This window comes from Platichthys flesus, chromosome 15 (assembly GCF_949316205.1).
Source record: "Platichthys flesus chromosome 15, fPlaFle2.1, whole genome shotgun sequence".
Classification (NCBI taxonomy): Eukaryota; Metazoa; Chordata; class Actinopteri; order Pleuronectiformes; family Pleuronectidae; genus Platichthys; species Platichthys flesus.
In genome coordinates, this window is record NC_084959.1 from 1,558,125 (window position 1) to 1,579,044 (window position 20,920).

The following is a 20,920-nucleotide window of genomic DNA, read 5'->3' on the forward strand; positions in this document are numbered from 1 at the left end:
TCAAAAGAAAAAGAAATAGATGTGTAATAAATGAAAATACACAGTGGAGGTGGTCCGGTCTTCTTTGTGAAATACAAGTCATTGTGACCGATGTGAATAAGGAAATTAAAGAAGATTAAAAGGATGAACAGATTTTTGTATTTCTTGTGTGATGACGAAATTAACTTTTGAGAAAAGGTTCCACATCATTGAACGGCATCGAGAGCAGACGAGTGTTCAAACACTTTCAATCCTGCTTTTTTCTTCTCCTCTGGAAACAGATGTGTCCTCTTGTCAGTGAGATAAAGACTCGGAGCTTCTTCTGGGGGAAAAGAGGCGAACGCAGCTTCATTGGAATCTGTCCAGAGAGCAAACAAACACTTTGGTGTCTGGATTCGTTTCTCAAGGGCGAAGCGTCCGGCGCCCGGCAGCAGGCCGCCCCCCCGCCCCCCCCCCTGCCCTGTGCCGCAGATTTCATTTGGGAGCTAAAAGCATTTTGTGGCTGTTGTCGTCGCTGCCGCCGCAGAGAGACAGCGAGAGAGAGGGGACAACATGAAATGGGAGAGTTAAAGGAAATGAATAACACCCGGAGGCACTGCCCACACAACTGGCTTCTGATTTCTATTTGTTTCTCAATCCGAGCGTCCGCTGAGCCGCTCGGCATGATGACCAGCCAGCCGCGTTAAGAACAAATGAAAGGAAGCCTCATGACCTCCCATTCTTTTATCCAGGTGTTGAGTAGTACGTCTGTGAACACAATCTCTGGTCATGAATAATAAAGTGCAGAATGTTTTGACTCTTTCTCGCAGTTCATTCCCAGCACCAGTCACAGGTTTTACTCGTCTCGCTGCCAGTGGAGCTCATGCTTGGAAAGAGACGATTCATAATTCACTCTGTGAAACCACTGAACGCCGACGTGGCCTCGCCGCTGAGGCAGCGCGGGGTTAAAAACAGCTGGAAATAGGTTGTTTCTCAGTTTTGATCATTTATTCATGTGACTGCTTTTAAAAAGACACAATGTAGGACAATAAATGTTTCACCGCAAAAATGACTCACAACAAAACACATTTTGGTTTGCATCTGTTCCATAAGTTTTAAACTTCCATATAATTCTCCCAATGATGTCTCTCTCTGGAAATCTACTTCTACCCAAGGCCCAATAATCTCCTCTCTCAGATTTGGTGGACGCTCCTTCGTCTTTCCCATGATGCAACTCACCTTGAATACCTTCATGGGGGGGGTTATATAAGCATCACAGCTGAAGCCAATGAAGGATCAGTATAGAGTTCTGAAAGGCTTAATTATGTTTCAACTCCACTTTAGGCCATAAAACTGACAACTTTAAAAACAACAATATTATATCAGGGTTGAATAATTGTGATATCTTAACAAAATATACTGTTACACACAAATACTACATCATGCATTTTCTGTGTTGATTCTCTGTGTCACTCAACTCATAAATAGGTCATCCGAAGCAGAATCTTGATCTTTGAAAAACTTTATTTGATAAATCCTTAAAACCATTGTGGGGGTTTTAATATTTCTGATTGCAACTGTACATACATTATAGTCTTACGCCTGTCAAAAGTTAGCCTACTGTATAAAGATTCCTGAGCTTAACTTCCCGTGAAAAGTTTCCAGAAAGTTTCCAGAAATGTTCCGCCCCTTTGCAACACTCATCAGGATCAACACAGGTTCTAAAAGATCACACGACCTGCTTTCTACATTGATTTAGAAAACAACAGCAACATCAGTTCTTTCAAACACATTCATGTCAGTGTGATTATAGATTTCTGTCTTTACAAAGTGAGAACTGAATATGTGAGATAAAGGAAGGTCAGCGTTTGATTGACAGCTGATCTCTGTGCGGAGCAGAAACGTCACCACGACGAACTTTGATCAACAAACATGGAGACAAGAGAAGTTAAAGATTTACACACAGAATCTAAATCACTGCTTTAATGACTCAAGTCTATTTGAGTTTACAGAACTCAGCTGTGGATCCAGAATGATAAACCCTAACTCCAGCACAGAGAGGCTGAGTGAATGTGGTCTGGACTCTGTGGAGGAGAGTCATGGTGTCAGAGACTCTGTAGAAGGACAGAACACCTGCACTGTGATCCAGGTACACTCCTACTCTGGAGGACACAGGACCTGACACTGGAGTCCAGATGCTGTTGTAATAAAAGTCATATCTGTTTCTATCACAATATAATGACCAAGATTTATCATTGTATCCAAATAAACATTCACGTGAGTCTCCTGCTCTGCTGATATTCTTGTATGTGACTGCTACACCAACTCCCCCCACCCCCACCTCCACCTCCCAGTAACCACGTCCAGTCAGACTCTCTCTACTCAGGACCTGATACCAAACAGTGAATCTGTCTGGGTGATTAGAATAAGACTGATCTTTTCTCATACATGTAACTTTTCTGTTTCCCTCAGATAATAACAGATATTTGTTTACTGTGTTTGGATCCAGTGTGATTTCCTGTGAATATCTTAAGAAGTCAGCTCTGGTCTCTGGATCTGGTTGTGGCAGTAAAACATCCACTTGAGACACAATCTGTAAAATCTCTGTCTCTGTCTCACTCAGAATGTCCTGTAGTCGACCTCTGACCTGGGACACAGCTGCTGTCACGTCCTCAAAGTTCCTCAGAGGACGGATCCTGAAGCTGGATGAGTGTGTAGATCCACTGAGTGGTGACAGTGAGGGGTAGTTGTGTAGAAACTGGTTGTGGTCCTCTGTGTCTGAGAGCTGCTTCAGTTCATGGTCTTTCCTCTTCAGCTCAGTGATCACCTGCTCCAGTCTCTCCTGAAGCTCTCTGACTCGACTCACTTCAGTTTCCTGCTGGGATCTGATCTGCTGCTTCACATCAGAGCTTCTTTTCTCCAGCAGACGGATCATCTCAGTGAAGATCTCCTCACTGTCCTCCACTGCTTTATCAGCAGAGCCATTGAGGGCCTTCTCCTCCTGTTGAAGCAGCTTCACGTCTTTCTCTGTGTCCTGGACTCTCTGCTGGATGGTTTGTCTCCTCAGCCCGAGCTCTCTCTGCCTCTCAGTCCTTTCTGCTGCAGCTGACACTGTGTCGTGGTCTTTATGTTCCTCCACAGAGCAGAGATAACAGATACACTGCTGATCAGTGCGGCAGAACATCTTCATCACCTCGTCGTGACAAGAGCAGATGTTCTCCTGGAGCTTCTCCGAGGGCTCCACCAGCTTGTGCTTCTTAAATGGAGCTGACTGAAAATGAGGCTGGAGGTGTTTTTCACAATAAGAGGCCAAACAATTCAAACAGGACTTGAGAGCTTTCAGTTTTCTCCCAGTGCAGACATCACAGGCCACATCTTCAGGTCCAGCATAGCAGTGATCAGCAGGAGCAGCTTGGAGTCCAGTCTTCTTCAGCTCCTCCACTAAATCAGCTAACATGGTGTTTTTCTCCAGGACAGGCCTCGGTGTGAAGGTCTGTCTACACTGAGGACAGCTGTAGCTTCCTCTATCCTCCCCATTGTCCCAGTGGGTGTTAATACAGCTCTTACAGAAGCTGTGTCCACAGCCAGTAGTCACCGGATCCTCCAGTAGATCCAGACAGATCGGACAGGAGAATCTTCCTCTGTCCAGGTGAATTTCTTGCTGCGCCATTTCAGCTGCTGCCAGTGACTGTAGAACAGTTTCACTTCCTCTGAACAGAACCAGATCTCTGCTCCTCCCCCTCTCGTTCACTCCCTGCAGTGACTCAGCTCCCACAGTTCCCAGCTTTTTGTTCACTGGTTTTTACACGGACACACCTGTGAAGGGAGGAGACACAGACATGTCCTGACTGGGAGGAGCTGGTTGTGTTTGAGGAAGAAGTTGTTGATGTTTCAGGTTTTACTGCATTTCACGGCGGCCTGTTGTCACCTGGTGTTAAGAGCAGATTCAGTGAGAGGCAGAGTGTGTTCTACGAAGAATGAAAAACAAACAAAGTAGAATGAAGGTTAAGTTAAGGTTAAGGTCGTCTTTATTGTCCCCGAGGGGCCAGTTGTCACACACAACCCATACACATCATAACAATACCTACACAAAAAGAGCATTAAGAATCCATTAGTCTTTTGTTAAAATACTAAAACATATTAAAATGTTTGTTTGCCAAACACCAGGGCTACAGCTGGATTAAAAGTCCGACTGCTGAGGGGACAACGATCTGTCTCTCTCTGTCTGTCTCTCTCTCTCTCTCTCTCGGTGCATGCTGGGAGTGTGGTGCGTGAGTGAGTGTCGGAGCGAGTGCGTTTTTCGTTGTTATTTTCTCTTTGTTTGTTTGTTAATGTTATATTTTTTCATTCACATATCACATTAGAGTCACAGTAGTTTATTTTCTGGTGGTTTGGGTCTCTCTCTGGGTGTTTTTTCCCCTCACCAGCGTCTTGCTGGTGTAGCGATGGCCGTCATGGCCAGTGGGAATTTTATATCACTGACACGTAAACACGGGGTTAAGATTTGTGTGAGTTTCCCCTGCAGCGTGGAAAGCATCGGTCTAGCTGTGGGGGAAAAGGTCGGTCACAGCTGTGTGGTGTCAGCGGCCCGGATGAACAGCGCTGTGGTCGTGTTCTTGGGCCGCGTGGAGAAGGTGAACTCCGTGGTCGAGACAGGGATCACCGTGAACGGTTGTTTTGTACAGGTACCACGCTACCAAGGTGGTCCTGTCCAATGTCCCTCCGTACATCACCGATGAGTTCCTCAGTAGAGAGCTGTCCAGGCACGGGAAGGTAGCGTCCCCTATAAGGAAGTTGTTGTCTGGATGTAAGTCTCCATTACTGAAACACGTAGTGTCCCACCGCAGACAGCTCTATATGATACTGAACAACCGGAACGAGGAGCTCAACCTCTGCTTCCATGTTAAAGTAGATGATTATGACTACGTGATTTTCGCCACTTCATCGGTGATGAAGTGTTTCGGGTGCGGGGAGGAGGGACACACGGTGAGAGCCTGTCCGAAGCGGAGTGACCCGGCTCCGCCCGGTCCTGATGCTGCTACGAGCGCTGGGACGGGAGCCCCCACGGCTCCTCTGGTACCGGAGCGACGGGGACCCGCTGCCCAGCGGGGCCGGCACTGGTCGACCACACCACAGTGCCGGCCGGCCGGCCCCCCCGGGGAGCAGGTCGGCGCGGGACTGGCCGCCGCATCCGAGCTGCCGATAGCAGCACCACGGGCTTCTCCTCCTACATCTCCGCGGGGAAGCGAGGCTGTGGCCGACCCAACACGAGGGGTGAGCTTTGTTAATACACCGGGTGTTGGGGGGGATGTGTTGGTGGAGGATGTTGTGGTGGAGGATGTTGTGGGTGAGATAGAGGAAAAGGAGGTGGGAGATAAAGGGGAGGAAGAGGGTGGTGTAGGTAGCAAACAGGTGGAGGAGGAGACAGGTGGAGAAAAAAGTGTTGAGCAGGAGGGAGGGGACAGTGGAAGGAGAGGAGGAGAAGCAGCTGAGGGCAGGATGGTGTGGAGTGAGCAGGTGGAGGAGGAGGAGATGGAGGAAGAATCAATAAAAGAAAAGAAAACAGTAAAACGTAGGAGGTCAGCTAGGACAGTTTTAAATGAATCAAAGACGAGTAAAGTGCAAATGGAGAGTGATGTGAGTGAAAGTGAGTGTGTGTCTGATAGCAGCGACTTTCCGCCTTTTAACAGCAGTCAAAAAAAGAAAACCCTTAGTGTAGATAAATTTAAATCCTTTTTACATCAAACAAAAAATCAGCAACTAAAACTTGAGGAGCACTTCCCAGATCTCGGTCTTTTTATTTCCTCGGCCAGACTCCACATGAGCCAGAGGGAGGAGTCTGGCCTCACAGACCAGGAAGTTTTTAGAATTAAAAAACTGGTGCTCAGGGCAAAGAGGCAACTGAGCAGTGATGGAAAGGACAGCAATGTGTGTATTAATTAATTTATTGTTTTCTGTTTTTGTTTCTAACATTTTAAACAACATGGATGTTTTCTAAAGTTGGGGTTTTAAACGTGAACGGTGCAAGAGATCAAAAGAAAATAACCTGTATTTATGAGACTATGATATTGAAAAAAATTGATGTCATGTTTTTACAAGAAACGCAAAGTGATTTTAACAATGAGTCTGACTGGAGGAGGGAGTGGGGAGGGGAGGCCATTTTAAGTCACAACACTTCCCTGAGCGCAGGAGTGGGCTTCCTCTTCTCCACGGCTTTTAAACCAAACTCGCTGGAGGTCAAACATGTGATCCAGGGGAGGCTTCTTTTAGCCAAAGCTCAGTTCGACCATTTTACTGCTGTTTTTATTAACGTCTATGCTCCAGCAACCGGTGCAGAGAGGAAGCCCTTTTAACTGAAAATAAGTGAGATTCTTAATGATTGTGCCATGGAGGATTTTTTATTCTTGGGTGGGGATTTTAACTGCACTGAAGATGCGATTTAAGACCGCAACCACGCAGAGCCTCATCCAGCCTCTCAGCACGCCTTAATGCAGCTGGTCCGCTCTCACGGCATGGTGGACGTGTGGAGGAGGATGCACCCAGACTGCAGACAGTACACCTGGTCCCACATCAGAGAGAGTAGGATCTCCTCAGCCAGGTTAGACAGGATTTATTGTTTTAAACATAATTTTAACATTTTTAAAAGCTGCCATCATGCCGGCTGGTTTTAGTGATCATTCCCTGCTTTTATGTCATGTGTTTATCAGGAATGTTTTACCCAAGAGCGCCTATTGGCATTTTAATTCTGTTATAACATTCGATAAGAATTTTAAAGATGTTCTTACGTATTTCTGGGGTGTTTTTAGACAGAGGAAGGGCGATTTTAGAAATCTTAGGCAGTGGTGGGACCACGGTAAGACACAAATACGCTTATTGTGTCAACAACACACCCTCAATGTCACAAGAGACGCCACCCGATCTATGAAAGATCTAGAGACCGACATAGTGGAACTAGAACATTTAATTGAGTCCACCGGAAATCGAGGTTATATTGAAAGAAAAAAATGGCTTTAGCCGACCTGTTAGAACGTAAAGTACAGGGCGCGTTAGTCAGGTCTCGGTTCCTGAACATTGCTGAAATGGATGCTCCAACTAGCTACTTCTTCAGTCTGGAGAAAAAGAACGGGCAGAGCAGAGTAATCCACATCCTGCTCTCAGACACAGGGGAAGAGCTGATGGAGCCATGCCAGATAAGAGAGCGGGCTGTGAGTTTTTATCAAGCGCTGTACTCTTCTGAGGAAGAAAACACAGGCAGGGAGGAGTTCTGTACAGAACTACCTCAGATCTCGGAAGAGTGCAACTCACAGCTCGCTGCCCCCCTCCGGATGCAGGAGCTGCTGACCGCCCTGCAGGGCATGCAGGGACGGCGGGCTCCTGGCATTGACGGACTGACCCCGGAGTTTTATAAAGCTTACTGGGGCATTTTTATCGCACGATCTTTTACAGGTTTTTAATGAGTGTCTGGCGTCTGGCTCCATGCCAGTGTCCTGCAGGAGGGCGATCCTCACACTGCTCCCGAAGAAGGGCAACCTGCAGGACATCAAGAACTGGCGCCCTGTGTCATTGCTCTGTGTGGATTACAAACTTCTGTCCAAAGCACTGGCCTCCAGGCTGGGGACGGCTATGGAGCAGGTCATTCACAGGGACCAGACCTACTGCGTGCCCGGCATGTCCATGGTGGACAATGTCCACCTCATTCGAGACCTTTTGGATGTCTCCAGTTCATTTGATGTAGATATAGGCTTGATTTCCCTAGACCAAGAAAAAGCTTTTGACCGCGTTGAACACAGCTTCCTGTGGCAAGTAATGGGGAAGTTTGGGTTCAGCGCTGGCTTCATAGGTAAGATCAAGGTGCTGTACAGTGACGTTGAGAGCGTGTTAAAGATCAATGGCAGTCTGAGTGCTCCTTTCAGGGTAGGTAGAGGTGTCAGGCAGGGCTGTGCTCTGTCGGGGATGCTCTACGCACTCTCCTTGGAACCTCTCCTCCGCAGAATAAGATCTAGCATGCAAGGTGTGTTTTATCCTGGTTTTACTGCCAACATGATTTTATCAGCTTACGCCGACGATCTTATTGTTTTTATTAAAGACCAGACGGATGTAGATGTTTTAGCCAAAATCTTAAATGATTTTAGCATGGCATCGGCCGCGAGGGTCAATTGGAAAAAAAGCAAAGCCCTCGCGGTCGGGGAGTGGCCTGGCGGTCTCCCAGTTCTCCCCCAAAACCTGAAATGGAAGAGGGAGGGCATAAAGTACCTCGGGGTGTTTTTAGGAAACAACGACATACATAAGAAGAACTGGGAGAACGTCACAGAAAAAATTGAAAACAAACTGTTAAAATGGAAATGGCTGCTCCCAAAAATGTCTCTTAGAGGGAGGGTACTGGTTTTAAATAATCTTGTGGCATCCCAACTGTGGCACCACCTAATGTGTGTGGAACCCCCCCCCCCCGGCTTGCTTTCCAATGTACAAAAGAAAATGGTGGATTTTTTCTGGGGGGGTCTACACTGGGTGCCACAGGGGGTGCTGTTTTTAGCCAGGGAGGAGGGGGGACAAGGCCTCGTCCACCTGGCCAGCCGGACTGCAACTTTTAGACTTCAATTCATTAAAAAATACCTCACAGGTCCAGCAGATCTGGTGTGGAGAGATGTGGCCAGCAGCATCCTTAGGCGTGCCAATAACCTGGGGTTGGATGATGCTCTGTTTTTAACAGATTCTAAATTATTAAAACTAAGTGGGTTGCCTCCTTTTTATCAAGGTGTTTTTAAATCATGGGCACTTTTTAACAAAAAAAGGTGTCAAAAAGCAGACTCTCTGTACTGGTTGTTGAGAGAACCGCTCGTGAATGGAGCCAGACTGGACGTCAGCGGCACAACAACACCCGGCCTAATGGCGGCGCTGACCCGGTCTGGAACAGTGACCTTACAGCAGCTGGTGGATGCAGTGGGGCCGGCACTCAACAACACCCAGGCCCTGGGCTCCCTGCTGGGGCTGCAGTCTTCCCGGATGGCCCAGAGAATCCTGGAGCTCTGGACCCAGAGGCTCTCAATGTGTGAGAAAGACCTCCTGAGGGCCTACCAGAGGGGGGAAACCACACAAGAGGCTGCAGACCCCTAGCCGGAAATTATCCTGAGCCCAGGCCTGGGAGAAAAGACCGGCCCCCTACTAACTGAAATCAACAAACACAAACTAACAATACACAGAGCGGACAAAGAGACGCTGTACAGAAACTGTGTGAAAAGCATCCACCAGACCGGACTGAGCAACAGACCCCCCACTGTGTGGTCACGGAGGTGGGGGGATCATGGACCCAGCCCGCAGTGGAGGATTTTATACAAACCTCCCCTTAAGAAAAGAACAGGCGACCTCCAGTGGAGAATTTTACACGGCGCCGTTGCTTCCAACGCTTTTATTTCTATTCTTAATCCCACCGTTCTTAACAAGTGTCCATTCTGCGACCTGCGTGAGACTATTTATCACGTTTTTACTGAGTGCAAGAGACTCTCAAGTTTCTTCACTCTTTTAACTGCGGTTTTTAGTGATTTTAACGTCACTTTTACTGAGAAGGTTTTTATCATGGGAGCTGCCTACAACAAAGCAGCTAAAGATAAGTGTCAGCTCCTGAACCACCTCTCAGGTTAGGCCAAGATGGCCATTTATATTAGTAGGAAAAACCGGGTAGAGAACAGGAACGGACAGGAAAGCGGGGGCGGTGTGGGTGGTAAACCTCCGGGCCAGACTCCGACTCGAGTTCAGTTTTTACACAATGGTATCTGATCTCGAGTCTTTTAAAAGAATTTGGTGTTTTAATGACGTCCTCTGCACCATCACAAATAATGAGCTGTCCTTTCCACACTTTTTAACAGACTGAGGTTTTTTTAACAGCAGCACTTTTGTTTATATATTTTGAATAATGCTGTGAGAAAGTGTTTTGTAAAATGAGAAAAATGTGAATAAAGTGCTTGTGAAAAATCAAAAAAATCTCTCTCTCTCTCTCTCTCTCTTTCTCTCTCTCTCTCTCTCTCTCTCTCTCTCTCTCTCTCTCTCTCTCTCTCTCTCTCTCTCTCTCTCTCTCTCTCTCTCTCTCTCTCTCTCTCTCTCTCTCTCTCTCTCTCTCTCTCTCTCTCTCTCCCTTTCTCTCGGTGCATGGGCCTACCAGAAGGGGGAGACCCAGCCCACAGGCGAAGATTTTATACAAACCTCCCCTCAAGAAACGAACAGGCGACCTCCAGTGGAGAATTTCACACGGCGGCGTCTCTTCCAACGCTTTTATATCTATTCTTAATCCCACCGTTCTTAACAAGTGTCCATTTTGCAACCTGCGTGAGACTATTTATCACGTTTTTACTGAGTGCAAGAGACTGAAATGTTTCTTCGCTCTTTTAACTGCGTTTTTTTTGTAATTTTAACGTCATGTTCACTGAGAAGGTTTTTATTATGAGAGCTGGCAACAACAAAACAAACAAAGATAAGTGGCAGCTCCTGAACCACCTCTCAGGTGAGGCCAAGATGGACATATACATTAGTAGAGAGAACAGGGTCGAGAACAGGGACGGGCAAGAAGCGAGGGCGGTGTGGGTGGTAAACCTCCGGGCCAGACTCCGACTCGAGTTCAGCTTTTACAAACTGGTATCTGATCTCGAGTCTTTTAAAATAATTTGGTGTTTTAACGACATACTCTGCACAGTCACCAACAATGAGCTGTCCTTTCCACACTTTTTAACAGACTGAGTTTTTTCTTGCATCAGCACTTTTGTTTATTTATTAAATAATACTAAAATTACTGTTTTATAAAATGAAAAATATGGAAATAAAGTGTTTGTAAAAAATCTAAATCTCTCTCTCTCTCTCACGTTTCCTGTAATTCTCCCATTGCTGTCTCTTTCTGGAAATCTTCTTCTACCCAAGGCCCTTCAGGTGTGATGTATACCTTCATGGGGCTGTCTGACGTAAAAACTGTCAGACAGCTTTAAAAACAACAATATTATATCGGGGTTGAATATGGCTATCTTAACAAAATATACTGCTACACACAAATAATACATCATGCATTTTCTTTGTTGATTCTCTGTTTCACTCAACTCATAAAGAAATCATCTGAAGCAGAATCTTGATCTTTGAAAAAACTTTAATTGATAAAACCTTAAAATCTTCGGGGGGGTTGAATATTTTTGATTGTAACTGTATAGATACATTGTACTCTCACCGCTGTCAAAAGTTAGCCTACTATATAAAGTTTCCTGAGCTTAACTTCCCGTGAAAAGTTTCCAGGAAGTTTCCAGGAAGTTTCCAGAAATGTTCCGCCCCTTTGCAACACTCATCAGGATCAACACAGATTCTAAAACATCACACAACCTGAATTCTACATTGATTTAGAAAACAACAGCAACATCAGTTCTTGCAAACACATTCATGTCAGTGTAATTATAGATTTCTGTCTTTACAAAGTGAGAACTGAATATGTGTGATAAAGGAAGGTCAGTGTTTGATTGACAGCTGATCTCTGTGAGGAGCAGAAACTTCACCACGATGAACTTTGATCAACAAACATGGAGACAAGAGAAGTTAAAGATTAACACACACAATCTAATTCACTGCTTTTAATGACTCGAGTCTATTTGAGTTTACACAACTCAACTGTGGATCCTTGATAAACATAAACTCCAGCATAGAGAGGCTGAATGAATGTGGTCTGGACTCTGTGGAGGAGAGTCATGGTGTCAGAGACTCTGTAGAAGGACAGAACACCTGCACTGTGATCCAGGTACACTCCTACTCTGGAGGACACAGGACCTGACACTGGAGTGTAGATGCTGTTGTAATAAAAGTTATATCTGTTTACATAACAATATAATGACCAAGATTTATCATTGTATCCAAATGCACATTCACCTGAGTTTCCTGCTCTGCTGATATTCTTGTATGTGACTGATACACCAACTCCTCTGCTCCCCACCTCCACCTCCCAGTAACAACGTCCAGTCAGACTCTCTCTACTCAGGACCTGAGGCCAGCCAGTGAATCTGTCTGGGTGATCAGAATAAGACTGATGTTTACTCATATATGTTGTTTTTCTGTTTCCCTCAGATAATAACAGATATTTGTTTGCTGTGTTTGGATCCAGTGTGATTTCCTGTGAATATCTTAAGAAGTCAGCTCTGGTCTCTGGCTCTGGATGTGGCAGTAAAACATCCACTTGAGACACAATCTGTAAAATCTGTGTCTCTGTCTCACTCAGAATGTCCTGTAGTCGACCTCTGACCTGGGACACAGCTGCTGTCACGTCCTCAAAGTTCCTCAGAGGACGGATCCTGATGCTGGATGAGTGTGTAGATCCACTGAGTGGTGACAGTGAGGTGTAGTTGTGTAGAAACTGGGTGTGGTCCTCTGTGTCTGAGAGCTGCTTCAGTTCCTGGTCTTTCCTCTTCAGCTCAGTGATCTCCTGCTCCAGTCTCTCCTGAAGCTCTCTGACTCGACTCACTTCAGTTTTCTGCTGGGATCTGATCTGCTGCTTCACATCAGAGCTTCTTTTCTGCAGCAGACGGATCATCTCAGTGAAGATCTCCTCACTGTCCTCCACTGCTTTATCAGCAGAGCCATTGAGGGCCTCCTCCTCCTGTTGAAGCAGCTTCACGTCTTTCTCTGTGTCCTGGACTCTCTGCTGGATTGTTTGTCTCCTCAGCCCGAGCTCTCTCTGCCTCTCAGTCCTTTCTGCTGCAGCTGACACTGTGTCGTGGTCTTTATGTTCCTCCACAGAGCAGAGATAACAGATACACTGCTGATCAGTGCGGCAGAACATCTTCATCACCTCGTCGTGACGAGAGCAGATGTTCTCCTGGAGCTTCTCCGAGGGCTCCACCAGCTTGTGCTTCTTAAATGGAGCTGCCTGAAGATGAGGCTGGAGGTGTTTTTCACAATAAGAGGCCAAACAATTCAAACAGGACTTGAGAGCTTTCAGTTTTCTCCCAGTGCAGAAATCACAGGCCACATCTTCAGGTCCAGCATAGCAGTGATCAGCAGGAGCAGCTTGGAGTCCAGTCTTCTTCAGCTCCTCCACTAAATCAGCTAACATGGTGTTTTTCTCCAGGACAGGCCTCGGTGTGAAGAACTGTCTACACTGAGGACAGCTGTAGCTTCCTCTCTCCTCCCCATTGTCCCAGTGGGTGTTAATACAGCTCTTACAGTAGCTGTGTCCACAGCCAGTAGTCACCGGATCCTTCAGTAGATCCAGACAGATCGAACAGGAGAAACTTTCTCTGTCCAGTTGAACTTCTTGCTGCTCCATTTCAGCTGCTGCCAGAGACTGAAGAACAGTTTCACTTCCTCTGAACAGAAAAAGATCTCTGCTCCTCCCCCTCTCGTTCACTCCCTGCAGTGACTCAGCTCCCACAGTTCCCAGCTTGTTGTTCACTGTTTCTTACACTGACACACCTGTGAAGGGAGGAGACACACACATGTCCTGACTGGGAGGAGCTGGTTGTGTTTAAGGAAGAAGTTGTTGGTGTTTCAGGATTTACTGCATTTCCCAGCGGTCTGTTGTCAACTGGTGTTAAGAGGAGATTCAGTGAGAGGCAGTGTGTGTTCTATGAAGAATGAAAAACTAACAAAGGAGAATAAAGGTTAAGTTCAGGTTAAGGTCGTCTTTACTGTCCCCGAGGGGCCAGTTGGTTTGTAAACAGTTGTCACACACAACCCATACACATCATAACAAAACATACATACACAAAAAGAGCACAAAGAATCCATTAGTCCTTTGTTAAAATACTAATACATATTAAAATGTTAGTGTGCCAAACACCAAGGCTACAGCTGGTTTAAAAGTCTGACTGCTGAGGGGACAACGATCTGTCTGTGTCTGTCTCTATGTCTGTCTCTCTCTCTCTCTCTCTCTCTGTTGGAGTGCATGTTGGGAGTGAGTGTGGTGAGTGAGCTGTTTTCTTTGCTCTTTTTCCCTCTGCACTTGTAGTAGAGGTGTTTTTTGTTTCTGTGTGAGTGACAGTGTCAGGAGCAGCAGTTTAGTTGTTAGTTGTGTGTTTGTGTTTGTGCAGCATGGCTGCTGCAGGTGGAGGCTTCGGCCTCCACAAGCTAACACGCCGACACAGCATCCAACTGTGTCCGGCTGTGGACTGCTCGGTGGAGGAGGTCAGTCTGGCTGTGGGTGAGGTTGTGGGGTATGACAGTGTGAAGTCTGCCTCACGTATGAACAGTGCTGTGGTGGTGTTTGTAGAGAGCATAGAAAAAGCTAACCAGCTACTTGAGAGGGGAGTGGTGATTCAGGGCTCCTTCACACCTGTGTTGTCCCTGGCAAATCCGGTCATATCTAATGTCCCCCCATTCCTGAAGAATGAGCTATTGGAGAAGGAACTGGCCAGACATGGACAATTAATGTCCCCCATAAAAATGATCCCCATTTACAGTAGATCTCCACATCTAAAACATGTCATGTCTTTTAGGAGACACGTGTTTATGGTGCTCAAGAAAAGTGAGGAAGAGTTGAACCTGGTTTTTAGTTTTAAAGTTGAGGATTTCAACTACACGGTGCATGTAACATCAGGGAACATGAAATGTTTTGGCTGTGGGAGGGAGGGACACCTGATCCGCTTGTGCCCGGACAGAGCCGGTGGGGGCCAGTCGGCTGGCTCTGCACCGGGGCCTCTGCCTGCCTTGGCCGGGGGTGGTTCCTCTGCTCCTGCATCGGGGCCTCCGCCTGTCTTGGCCGGTGGTGGTTCCTCTGCTCCTGCATAGGGGCCTCCGCCTCCCTTGGCCGGGGGTGGTTCCTCTGCTCCTGCATCGGGGCCTCCGCCTGCCTTGGCCGGTGGTGGTTCCTCCGCTCCTGCATCGGGGCCTCCGCCTGCCTTGGCGGGTGGTGGCTCGGATGCTCCTGCACCGGGGCCTCCATCTGTCTCGGGTGGTGCTGGGGCCACTGTCCCGACGGAGCCACGGGGGACACCAGGTTCACGGGGGGAGGACAGTGAGGACGTCCATCAAGAGAACGAGGTGAGATATACTCACACATCCACTAGAGGAGCAGAGGCAGAGCTCCCTGATGAGGAGGATTTTTTGATGGAGGAAGATTTTTCCTAAAACTGTCAGCCAAAAGAAAAAACCCTGAAAACAAGACAAATAGTGACCAGGCAAAAAAAGTATCTAAGATAAACCCACCGTGTTCTTCCTCTCAGTCAGAGGACTTTTCAACAGAAACACCGGAGAACATGAAGGAGGATGTAGAGAGGCTTTACACCTTCTCCAGTATCAGGAAGTTTTTACAAAACACTAAGGGCACAAGAATGGTTCGAGTAGAGGACTTCTACCCAGATTTAGGACTTTTCCTCAAGTCATTGAAGTATCACATGGGGAATTCTGAAGGTCCAGACCAACCGACCTTCACTGATCAGGACACTTATCGTCTTAAAAAACTAATGTCGAAAGTCCGAGCCCAAATAGCCATTTGATGTTGAAAACCCTGTCTGTTTCCTCTGTCTGTGTGGTCCTCTATGTTTGTTTTAACCTCTCTCTTATCCTCAACATGTGTGACATAAAGCTGGGTTCTCTTTCTTAGCATTCGTTTCGATGTCTCACTATGGGATACGCCCCTTGCGCGTGTTCACAGAAGCACTTATTCCAATTCGCCAGCCCTGATAGGCTGGCAGTCGTGACGTCCGTGTCAAGGTGCTGCACCTTAAATAAGGTGGACGCGGCGTCACACGTCATTCAAACACCTCTTCTCGCAAAAGCAATTTTCTAATTGGCGTTGATGCTAACTAGCTGCTGTCCACAGACCGGAGCTAACACCTCCATCGCCGGACGCTAGTGGAATAAACGCCGATGCGACTGCCTTCACCATAGGTAGTTGTTTCTATTTGATTAGCTAAACGGCACCGGGAGCCTGCGGTCACCACACTGCCTGCCACCGGAGCTAGCTAACAGCGACTATCACTCCAGATAATTCGCTCCCCTTTAGCACACCAAGCTAAATGGATCAAGCTGCAAAGCTTCCTTCCACCTCGCAACCAGGCAATGCCTATCGCCTGTGCACCTGTGGAAATAAAATATCGAGCATGTGTAGCCCAGGCTTCATAAGCTGTGAAAAAGTTAAAAGAAGAAAGAGTAAAAGTCCGCTATTACTTTGTATGAATGTGTGAGAGAGCGATAGCTGGCATTTATGGGGTTAACTGCGTCGGACAGAGCAGAGAGACGTGCGTCATGACGTCACGGTGCAGCGGCGTTGCAGGTACGCAAAACTCTGCGTGGTAGTTAGTGGGAGAGGAGAGAACGCACCGTTCGGTTGCACGAGGAACGCTCTGATTGGAAAAATATCTAGAAGTAGTTAAAAAACACCGCGAGCTGACTCAACAGTCCACGGTTGATGTTGCCCGCTCAGCGGTGAGTTAAATGTGTCTTTTGAATGTGGGGAGCGTCGAGTGGAGGTGTGTGTGCGTCAGTGCTAACTTGTCGCTAATTGCTAAATTGATACCTTGTGCGTTAGCCGCTAGTGTAGCGACCAAGGCGAATGAGCATTGAACTTGAGCTAACGTACGAGTTAACTGCTAACAACGTGGGGTAATTCTAAATGTTAAGCTATTGTGTGCATTGTATGGAAGGAGAGAAAAAGGGGGATAACACCTTGTTTCATTATTTAATTCGGACAATTGATGCTAAAAGGCTATTTTGAGTTATTTGAGTTTTTTATTTCATTCACTGGTAAAGTGAGACCTATGTGAATAATATATTTTTGTTAATTGATTTAAATTAATATATAGGTCATATTTATGTTATTTATTTTAACTGAGAAACAATGGCCTGTTGTAATTTACTGAGATGCATGAATGTGGCCTGTTCTACAGGTCAGGTTTTTGTGAAGGATTTGAATTGGTGACACTCGATGTCAAGGGGACATCAGCGACATCGGTAGTCGACGATAGATAGGAGACCAGCACTGGATAGCCACCAGGCGGCTTCCAGACATCCGCTGGAGATAACCAGATGGCGAGCCGGAACTAAGGAACAGAGTCAACTGAACTACCTCCCAAACCTGCGATGTGGTAGGAAACACAAAGATCAAAGGGCCCCAACGATATAAACTGAGCTCATATCAAGGAAGAGAAGACCATAAAGACATTTCTTTATATTTCTATTTTATTTTGCGCGCATTTTATTATTTTCCATGTTGAAAATTGTTGTTAACAATACAGTTTTGAAACTATATTTTGTGTGAGTGTGGTCAATGTTGATGTTCCATCCTGGGCTCCATGAGCGTTAACCTAGAATCCTGGTAACTGGTCCAACTGCGAATTGAAACCGAAACCCAAATATACCTGTAACCTCATAAGGCAAAGAGGGGTTACACATGGACACTCACCAGGTCTGCTCCGCGTGTCTCGGGCTGGAACATGCCCGCGCCGCTGTCAGCAACGCGAGCTCGTGCGCCGACTGCGCCCGCTTCACAGCGAAGAGTCTCCGCCGACGACTAGCACGCCAAGCTAGCGTCTCTAAGAGGGACCCGATCCTTTCCAGTGCCACTACCGAGGAACCCCAACCCGGTGTGGACGAGGAGGACGCTCCCGAATCAGAGATTCGGCGCTGGGGCTCCACGCTGGATTTGCTTGACCCGCTGACGGAGCCACCCCTCATGTTGGATTATGAGGAGGAGGATGAGTCCGACGGCGGGGATTGTCTGGTGTCGGACGGTGACGACGAGGATTATGAATCCTGCTTTGTCCCACCTTCACAGGCTCTCAGCTCTCCAAGCCCTGCAAAGGGCTCGGTTGGGACGATTACGCCCCAGCCCAGGGGGGAAGAAATTACCCCAAGCAAAGAGGGCTGCGAGACAACTTCTCCCGGTGTTCCCGGAACTCCTGGAGGAAGTTACCGCCTCATGGAAACATAACCCTTACTCCAGCAAAACCACCATTCAAGGTGCGTCTTCCTTGGATATTGAGGGAATGGATAAGCATGCCATGGCTCGCATGCCTCCCATGGAGCACCTGGTGGCAGCACACCTTCATCCACGGCTGTCAGCTGCCTCATCCAGGGCCCCCACACGAAAGCCGATCGCTTCCAATCTGCCATGACTGAGCGAGCTTATAAAGCAGCGGCTTTGACGGTGAGGGCTCTCAACGTCACCTCCATGTTGTCAGCTTACCAAGCGGAGCTTTTTGACGACATAGCCGACATGCCCGAAAGTTCCGCGTGGGACGAGATCACCACAATCGCGGATATCTGCCTACGCGTACAGCGATGCGCTGTACAGGCGGCAGGGAAGTGCATGTCGATGTTGGTGTTACAAGAGAGGACGAGATGGCTGAATCTGACCAATCTGTCTGATAGAGAAAAGGAGGACATCCTGGACATGCCTATTGTCCCTGAGGGTGTCTTCGGCTCCTCCCTCGCCTCAATGCAAAAGCGCTGTGAGGCGAAGAAAAAGGAGGATGAGGCGCTACAGCTCTGCCTTCCGAGGAAAGCACCTGCCGCGGCGCCTCCGCCCCCCCGGCAGACTTTCACTCAGGTTGCCTCTAGGAGCGCCCCTCCTGCTTTCCGCATCCCGAAGCGCCCCAGGGCTCAACCGGGTGCGAACACCAACGGCCCCCCGGAAACGAAGACCGCTTGGCCGAGAAAGCCCTTCTATTCCCCGTCAACCCAGGCTGCTCAACCGGGTCCGTCGACCAGTCGGCAGGCCAGGCGGAAGAAGAAGGCGACTTAGCGGTCAACCCCACCGTGAGCGGAGCTGCCACCCGTTCCCTGTTCACTGGCAGCCCAGCTATCACGTGTGTTAGGGGAGAAATTTACCCAGTGCCACCCATCCCTCTCGGCGACGCGTGGGCCCAGAGCTCAGTTCGTGCGTCCCAGTAAAGAGGCGAAGAGACATGTTTCAGATGTATTAACACAGGGTTTGTGTTAATAAAAAGTTTTCAACTGACGTATCCAGGCTCACAGCCGAGGGCGCAGGGCTGCAAAATCATAAAAACACAAAAACAAAACCAACGAAACACAGAGGTGCAGAGCACACTGTTGTTCCCCATAACACCACAAGGGGGAAGCAGTGTCCCACCTGTGGTGAAACATCCCGTTCCGCTCACTCCGAGCCTATCAGACCGCGCATGCGCAGTGATACTCGGAAGTCGGCAGCTGGTACGGGCCCCCAAAGATCGTCTGTGTCAGACAGAGCTTCACTCCCCCCTAACTTTGAGGCTAGAGAGTTGGAAAGCATGCACAGCGTCAGAATGGGTATTGAGAACACTGGCCAAAGGCTACAGGCTTCAATTTGCCACAATGCCCCCCCGTTTTCCCGGCCTCATCGCTGCCCGTGCGCAGGGAGAGTCGGCCCGGGTGTTACGGGAAGAAATATCTATATTAAACAAAAGAGCCATACGAATAGTGCCACACAGGCAGGGACTGGAGGGTTTCTATTCGAGGTATTTCCTAGTCCCAAAGAAAGGGGGGACCTCATTACGTCCCATCCTGGACCTTCGAATTTTGAACTCGTATCTCAGGAGATACAAGTTTCGCATGCTGACACACTCAACGCTGATACGTTTGATCCGACCGGGGGACTGGTTCACATCAATCGATCTGAAAGAAGCGTATTTTCACATTCCCATTTATCCCCCGCACAGGAAATATCTGAGGTTCGCTTTTCAGGGCACAGTGTACGAGTATCTGGTACTCCCATTTGGCCTGTCACTGAGCCCGAGGGTGTTTGTGAAATGTGTCGACGCCGCTATAGCTCCCCTCAGGGAGCGGGGTATACGCGTGGCCACTTATCTGGACGACTGGCTGCTGCTGGCGCGCTCAGAGCAAGAGGCTGCGGCGCACACGAGCATTGTACTGACTCACCTGGCCGATCTCGGTTTTGTGGTGAAGAGGGAAAAGAGTGTGTTAACGCCGAGACAGGAAATTGCCTTTCTGGGTCTCACGTTAAATTCACTGACCTACACGGCTCGCCTGTCGGCCGAGAGAGTGCGCACTTTCAGGTCCACTCTCTCTCATTTTGCCATAACACGTCGGGTCACGTACGGACTGTGCCTCAGGTTATTGGGACTGATGGCCTCAACAATATTGGTGGTGAGGCTGGGCAGGCTGTACATGAGAGATTTTCAGCGCTGGGTGGCTTCTCTCAGACTGGATCCTGCGCGCCACAGACGCCGCAGTGTAACGGCTTGCGCGTCCTGCGTCCTCGCGCTGCTACCATGGCAACGCCCGTCTATGTTGACAGCGGGGGTGAGCATGGGCGCAATATCTGCCAGAAAAGTGGTCACAACGGACGCCAGCCTGTCAGGCTGGGGCGGTGTGTTCGAGGGCAGATCCGCGAATGGGATGTGGAGCACAGATCTCAAACAACATCCCATATAAATTATCTGGAGTTGATGGCAGTGTTTCTGACGCTGAAACATTTTCTGCCGTTCCTCCGGGGACATCATGTGTTAGTGAGGACGGACAATACGACCACGGTGGCGTATATCAATCGTCAGGGGGGTCTTCCACGGTCACCCATGGCATCTCCCGCTGCGCAGGGACCTGCTCTCCCAGGCACGCGGACAGATATTTCATCCTCATCCGGAGCGCCTCGCCCTGTGGGCTTGGCGTGAGTGGTTTAATCTGAGCCTGACTGGATTATCACATAATGTTGTTAACACAATTCAGAATGCCAGAGCATCATCCACTAGGTCTCTTTATGATTGTAAGTGGAGGTTGTTTGAGGATTGGTGTGCTAAGGCACAGGAAATCCCTTTTCAATGTCCAGTTGGTACAGTCCTGTCCTTCCTGCAGGACTTTATTGATCAAAAGAGGGCATTTTCTACTGCCAAAGTTTACTTGGCAGCTATTTCTGCTTGCCATGTTGGATTTGATGGAAAACCAGTGGGGAAAAAAACCCTCTGGTTTGTCGTTTTATGAAGGGTGCACGGAGGTTGCTGCCCATCTCTAAGACTATGTCACCATCATGGGATCTAGCAGTGGTGCTTGGAGC

The 20,920-nt window shown here is 48.1% G+C and overlaps 1 protein-coding gene and 1 long non-coding RNA gene across 2 annotated transcripts; one reads left to right on the forward strand and one right to left on the reverse strand.

Moving 5' to 3' along the window:
- Window positions 1-1,492: 1,492 nt before the first annotated feature.
- On the reverse strand, window positions 1,493-13,300 carry LOC133969790 (uncharacterized). Its single transcript, XM_062406488.1, has 3 exons — window positions 11,572-13,300; window positions 4,944-5,209; window positions 1,493-3,691 (listed from the first exon to the last, which is right to left on the reverse strand). Exons 1-3 carry the CDS (start codon window positions 13,238-13,240, stop codon window positions 1,955-1,957), a joined length of 3,672 nt encoding a protein of 1,223 aa, XP_062262472.1. The 5' UTR covers window positions 13,241-13,300; the 3' UTR covers window positions 1,493-1,954.
- A 2,918-nt stretch (window positions 13,301-16,218) lies between these two features.
- LOC133969722 (uncharacterized) lies at window positions 16,219-17,160 on the forward strand. Its single transcript, XR_009924237.1, has 2 exons — window positions 16,219-16,338; window positions 16,800-17,160. It is a non-coding gene; the product is annotated as an uncharacterized LOC133969722 (long non-coding RNA).
- Window positions 17,161-20,920: the final 3,760 nt, after the last annotated feature.

Bases quoted from the DNA above. Each gene is read 5' to 3' on its own strand.
- LOC133969790 (XM_062406488.1), bottom strand. From the start codon at position 13,240: ATGGAGCAGCAAGAAGTTCAACTGGACAGAGAAAGTTTCTCCTGTTCG. The intron at 5,210-11,571 runs AGACTCGAGTCA...GGTCGGCCACAG, and splicing joins TGAGTTGTGTAAACTCAAAT to CCTCGCTTCCCCGCGGAGAT. The intron at 3,692-4,943 runs GTGTGTCCCTCC...GAGAGGGGGAGG, and splicing joins GCTTCGGACAGGCTCTCACC to AGCAGAGATCTGGTTCTGTT.